Source organism: Tripterygium wilfordii, chromosome 22, assembly GCF_013401445.1.
Source record: "Tripterygium wilfordii isolate XIE 37 chromosome 22, ASM1340144v1, whole genome shotgun sequence".
NCBI classification, from domain to species: Eukaryota; Viridiplantae; Streptophyta; class Magnoliopsida; order Celastrales; family Celastraceae; genus Tripterygium; species Tripterygium wilfordii.
In genome coordinates this window covers 10,868,363-10,875,076 of record NC_052253.1, presented here as the reverse complement: position 1 = coordinate 10,875,076, position 6,714 = coordinate 10,868,363, and the positions used below count along the sequence as shown (strand labels likewise).

Genomic DNA, 6,714 nt, shown 5'->3' with positions numbered 1-6,714 from the left:
AAATCCGTTCACCTATTTAATTGACACATGACATTGATCAAAGTCAACTTAAGGTATTTAACGGTTTATAGATGAACGGTTTTTGGTCCAGTTTTTCACATGGACGGGACCACTGAAATTTCCACGATTGGATGTTACTGGTATTCTGGTTTGGGCCGGACAACGCCTAGACTTGTCAATAATGTCTTGACAATGCTCGAGTCTTACACTCTTAGTTACCACAAAACATCAGAAAGTAATGTCCCCCATAAGAGCCTCCACAATGGTCTTGTTAAATCACACTTGAAACACACTTTCTTGGTAAAGTTCAACACTAGAGTCTCACAATGGGTCATTTTTGCATACTTGAAAACATGTGGTGTTCCCTGATAATTTTAGCAATACTTGAGTGAAGAAGTATGAGATAGTTGATGTACAATAAACTCAATATCCAATCAAGACATGCCACTTGTCATTTTTTTTTTGACAAACCTACAACAATATCCCTCTTTGCCTCCGTCTCCTATCCTTCTCTTCCAACAATACGCGAAGAAGAATACCATCTCCCTTCGTCGATTCATCGTGCCACTTCTTCTTCAAGTGAGTATCTTCATCAATATCTTCCATTTCGTATCTACCTGTGAGTAAAGTTCATGTTTATTCTTCAGTATCTGCACGAATTGGCTTTTGCCCTAAATTGATCGGCATTGATATCCTTCTTTTGGGTTAGATTTAATCTGTCCACATTGATTTCCTTCTTTTGGGTGAGATTTAGGCAGTAACCACATTACCCCTCTTATGCAATCGATAGTTGGTCAGATTCCAAGGTTTTGTTTGATGGTGTTTTCTCTTAGATATATTTGATCTATATCACTATCATGCTCAATCCAGTGTGTTTTTAAAATGGTTTTTCATATATTGATGCTTCATTGATTTTATTTTAATTCATATTATTGTCCATGTGCTATTGATTTCTGGAATCACCATTTGAATTAGTTCAACGTCATATATTATTCTTGTGATTTGATTTTATGTTATTTATTGATTGCGTTGCTGAAGCATCAGATACGAAATGGATCCCCCACCTCCCTCCCAACAGCATCTCCGCTCTAAAGAAAATGATAGCGAAAATAACCCCCAAATGTTTTCTTCCAATCCTATCCAATGGCCAACTGAATTCCCTTTCGCCTCGCCCTCAATGCATCCCGCTCAAGCAGCAGCGTTTGCACAATTCTATCAACAACAATTTCTCACACATCATAATCCTTTCAATAACTTCTTAGGAGGTGTTTCCAACACCGAATACCAACCAGTAGATCCTCATTCCTCCTCGTGCCCCAACACACATACTAATACAGTAGTTAACCATTCATACTCTGAAGCCCAACCCCCTTCAACTCAAAATACTTCACGTTCCACACAAGCTACAAACCGAAAATCCCCAAACTGGAAAATTAATGAGGATGTGGCACTATGTCAATCTTGGATTCGTATTTCTGAGGACCCAATTGTGGGGAATGGTCAAGCTCATGATGCTTGCTGGTTATCCATTTGGAAAGAATTCAAACAGGGTGTGCATGGGACAGAACGTCCCCAACGGGCTTGTGAGAATAGATAGGCTTTGATTCAATGTGATGTAACCAAGTGGAGGGCTATCGTAACGCGGGTGCATAGAAATAGGGGCAGCGAGACTACCCAAATGATGAGGTACTCTTCCATTCATTTAATGGTTACTCATATGTTGGATTGTTTTCTGTTAGATTATTTTCTGGTAGTTATGTTGGTTAAACTTAGTATATTGTATGTCAATGGACTGATACTAATAATAAACCATTGATGTAGAATGGTGAAATTATGTAATATATTTTCTGGATTTAAGCTTACTGAGTCATATGACAAAGGAAGTCAATTGTCTCTGTATCTTATAATTATGGATATGATATTCAATTTCTCTTGTTAATCGTCTCTGTTTTTGATGATCACGCCACAAGAATTTTCAATTCCCTTATTTGCTTAATTGTCAAGAATATTGGGTATGAAGAGAAAGTACAATATATACATTATTGTTATTGAAGTCTAGCCATTTTGTCAATTTTCAAATCCTAGAGTTGTATTTGTATTGAGTCTACTTTAGATTTCTTAAACTGACCCTAAAGTTAGTAATTGAGGACCACTTTGTGACTATTAGGATTAAACATAGGGAGATGGTGCAATATGGAAACAGATTATATATATAATATTTGTGAGGTATCATATCCTATTTCATATTTACCTATATGAAAAGCCAAAACGTATAAGCTTGATATTAGTGTCATTTTTGTAATCTCGATAATGCAGAGTGGTTTGTTATATATATATATATATATATATATATATATATATATATATATATAAATTTTCCTATGTGGACCAAAAGTGTGGACCAAGTTTGTGGACTTGTTTTTCAACCATAGATATGATGGGTCCCATAATAAATGTGTGGCCCCCACTTATGTTGTGATTGATTACAACCATTGGATTTTGGTCCACAAACTTGGTCCACACTTTTGGTCCACATAGGAGAATTCCTGTATATATATATATATATATATATATATATATATATATATATAGATTGAGGTTGCAGAGTTTGGCATCTTATCGCAGTTGCATCTTATATAAACCTTGTTCTGCAAAAGTTGGAAAACAAAATGGAGGCCTGAAAAGGCCAAAGTTTCTTTAAATAGTCAGCGAATCTAATCAAATATTAGTCAAGTATTTGATTGGTTTATGGTTTGGTTTTTTTCCAAAACAAAATATAACATCAGTTCCTAACCAATGGACTTTAATTGAATAAATGCATTTTCATATGAGAACTCATATTCTTTTTTCGCTTTCGCTTTGTATGTAAATTGATGCTTTTGCTCGTGTTTCACTTATTTCTAGCTACAAATTTAACATTGATGCTTTTGACTCTTGTAGTGGGGAGCATGCTATATTCTTTTTAAAAGTGACCATGGCCGGGATTTCAAGTTAATCCATTGTTGGGAAGAACTACGCAAATACACAAAATGACATCTTTCCATCGATGAATGACAAAACCGAGGAGACGGTAGAAGAGGTAGGCCTGCAAATTCTGGACTACAAGCATCAAGCACTCTATCCAGAATGCCATCAGTCAATCTTTCTGTATCTTCACGTCCAGGTTTGGATGGCATAGGTGAGTCTAGCAATAATATTAGCATGCCTACAACCCCTACATCTGGTACACGCAACACTGCTTCCGAAAATTCACAGCCTCCTCACGTCCCATTGGAAAGGCATATTGAACGACCATTAGGGCAAAAATCTGCAAAGGATAAACGCCGTCGTTCTGTGGGTACAAGCTCCCAAGCCTCTGATGCTGCAAGTGAAAGATTGCATTCAATCATCTGTGCTTGGAAGCAGAAATCTTAGTCAAGATTATAATCAATGAAACAAATAAATGAAGAGCGACAGTTCCATGCTATTAAGTTTGCTAAGCTTGAGGAGATTCAAAAGGGTATACAAATAACGAAAGATCTAGTGAATACTGAGAAGGATTTGCTGTCCTTGATGCCAGAACTCCCTACAGATCAGGTTGCTGCTAAAGTCATTGCTAGAATGAGGCAGCTTGATGAGTTGGACAAAGAGCACCAACCTAAGCATCATATACTTGTTATGATATGTTACATATATTACATGCCGCTTGTCAATGAAATATGAATTATGGATTTTGATAATTATGACTGTTGGAAGTTGTTGCTTTCAATTGTTGTGGTTTTGTTTGTCCTTGTTCTTTCAATTGTTGCTTTCATTTTCAAACACTTACTCAAACCCACTACACATTGCAATTATAGATTGAGGGAACCAATTGGCCCCAGATTTTGTAATTTGTCATGGTACTATAGCAGAACACAAATGCAACTATTGATCTTGCGTTATCACAAAATTCATTAGAAATGCATGGTTAACTCTTTGAAGGCCATAATGCCAACCATTTCCTGCTCACTTGAGACATTCTATCATTTTTTTTGGCTTTTCGAAGGGAACAAATATAGAAGTGAATAGTGAATACAACCCAATATTATTAATTGTACATGGTTTTTTTGGTGGGATTTCAGGTTGTTATATTAATATGTTATCGTTATTTTTAACAGGCATTTAAGCTATGGAATTCTCACCTAGAGCTTCAGCAAGAATTCATGATGAAATGCAAGGGAATAACATTAATCCATGCAACCTCGAGAGTAGGTTTGATGATGCTGAGTCAATGGAGGATCGTACTTAAACAACAAGCAGTGATACTGTGTGCACTATCTGTTTGGACTCTTCCATGCATTTGTGAACATGTGCTTGCATGGTATCCCTTCATTATTACTTGCACTATTTGACAGCCTTTTAGTAATGTTTGTAGTCTGCTTGATGGATTACTATTGGGTGGAATAATGTACTTATTTAATTGCACTATTTCTCAAAATTATGAATTTGTAAGCTAACAATAAGGGTTGATGGATGTTTGTAGTATGCTTGATGGATTTTGTTAATTATTGCACAAAATAGCTGAACTTGTTTTGTACTTCTATTGTATGTGAGTTGGATTTTGGTCACTGGTCTTTTCTGTTGAACAAAACATGTATGCTAAGTTGAATTTTGGTCACTGGATATTGAATTTCTTAGTTCATGGGGTTTATCAATATTCAAAGACTACCATAATTAATTGATTTACGTACTATATATATAACAATAGTTGAGGTCCATACCCCATCATTATTGTGTTAAATAATATAAAGTTTACATGAGGGTATTTTCTCCCCCAAAGTTGGACCATAAATTTTCTATTAAGTCATGCCTAAGCATACCGTTAATGGACCGATCACGTACTTGTTCCATACGTGAGCGTATGAAGCATCCTAGTAGTTGCTCGTCATGCTCCAGTAAACCATCTGGTATAATTTCACTAGCTACAGGTTGCCAAGGCTCGATATTAGCATGCCTCTCATCCTCAATTATCATGTTATGCAGTATAATGCAACAATTCAAGATGTTTGTAATAGTTTCTTCATCCCATAATCGTACGGGTCCTTGAGTTATCGCCCATTTTGCTTGCAACACCTCAAAAGCTCGTTCCATATCCTTGCGGGCCACTTCTTGTTTTTTTTGCAAAATGTTTCTCCTTTTGGGTCCTTGGGTGCTTGATCGATTGTATCAATGTTGCATAGTGAGGGTATATGCAATCAGTGAGGAAGTACGGAATATGGTATACCCTACCATTTACTTCATACGGAATGTTTGGAGTCTGACATCGGATGAACCTGTCGAAGAGAGGTGAGTGATCTAAAACATATATATCATTATATGTACTAGGCATACCGAAGAATGAATGCCAAATCCGAAGGTCTTGAGATGCAACAACCTCTAGGACCATGGTAGGTCTACCATAGTGTCCAACTTATTGACCGTGCCAAGCATTGGGACAGTTACGCCATTCCCAATGCATACAATCTAATGAACCAATCATACCAGGAAAACCACGAGCCTTATTTTCTTCTAGCAAACAAGAAATGTCTCTTTGATTCGAAGCTCGTAAGTATTGATCTGAGTACAACTCGATAATAGTTTTGCAAAATATACGAACTGTTTCTAAAGTTGTAGTCTGTACAATACATAGAGCTTCATCCTCACGATCAATTGGATTGTCGTAAGCCAAAATCCACAATGTTGTTGTAATTTTTTGGATTGAAGAAAACCCAGCCCTACTTGTGCAATCATATCTCAGCTGAAAGTATGGTTGAGTTGTTTCTAAGTCGATTCGGATCCGATGGAACAACTCAATTCTCATTCAAAACCGATGTCGAAACATGCGTGGTGGGTAAATACAGTCAACATCGAAGTATTTTTTGAACAGATCCTCATGCGCTTTTGTACGATCTCTATTAATGAAAGTTTGTGTATTAATTCGTGGTGGCTCGGGCTCGGGCTCGGGCTCCTCTACTTCTGCAAGCACATGCTCAAGCAAGGAAATGTCGTGGAGCTCTTCTTGTTGTAGAGACATAAAATCCTCCATAAATTGTGATTGAAAACGCCAATTTGATGGACCTGCCATTTAATTGGGTAAAAGAGATGACACAACTAGGATGTTGCACAAATGTATAAAACTATGAATTTTATAAAGATAAATTATGAACGAAGGGAATATAATGCAATGATGGCTTTGAAGGACATTGGCTCAAATGAATTTTAAATTCATTGGCATGAATAATTTCTATTATGACCATGAGTGAATATCGACAATACAAACACATAATAGAGATTCCCTCGATTAAAACAATTAAAACTTGTGTCATCATTATTGGTGGTATAGATTTAATTGAAAATTAAGGCACATTTTAATAATTAATAAAATTTTATTAATAACCAACTGTAAAAATTTACAGTTGTATCAATACAAAATTTCTATTACCGTATACTATTCCAACTAGGAGGCAAAGATGGAGGGAATGATAGGTTGGTAGTTGGTAGTTTATTTATTTTATAGCTCTTGAGACTTGGTTCCATTATGGGTGTATGTTATACAAAAACTTGAAAACACAAATTTTGCACAAATTTTTAGGTGTTTCAAGTGTTGAATTACTCCTCACCATTGTGGAGGCTCTAAGGCCCAGGCGACCAGTGCTTCTTAAATTTTAATTTAACCTTGTTATGGACCGGTCGACGGCGGTGGTTTTATTCGGTTCA

The 6,714-nt window shown here is 36.4% G+C and overlaps 1 protein-coding gene and 1 long non-coding RNA gene across 2 annotated transcripts; both read left to right on the top strand.

The window, feature by feature from the left end:
- Positions 1-326: 326 nt before the first annotated feature.
- Positions 327-1,597, top strand: LOC119991829. The gene is made up of 2 exons (XM_038838314.1): positions 327-579; positions 1,045-1,597. Exon 2 carries the CDS (start codon positions 1,052-1,054, stop codon positions 1,595-1,597), a length of 546 nt encoding a protein of 181 aa, XP_038694242.1. The 5' UTR covers positions 327-579; positions 1,045-1,051.
- A 29-nt stretch (positions 1,598-1,626) lies between these two features.
- On the top strand, positions 1,627-3,768 carry LOC119991830. The gene is made up of 2 exons (XR_005466277.1): positions 1,627-1,686; positions 2,941-3,768. It is a non-coding gene; the product is annotated as an uncharacterized LOC119991830 (long non-coding RNA).
- Positions 3,769-6,714: the final 2,946 nt, after the last annotated feature.

Excerpts from the sequence above, each read along its gene's own strand:
- LOC119991829 (XM_038838314.1), top strand. The coding sequence starts at position 1,052 with ATGGATCCCCCACCTCCCTCCCAACAGCATCTCCGCTCTAAAGAAAAT.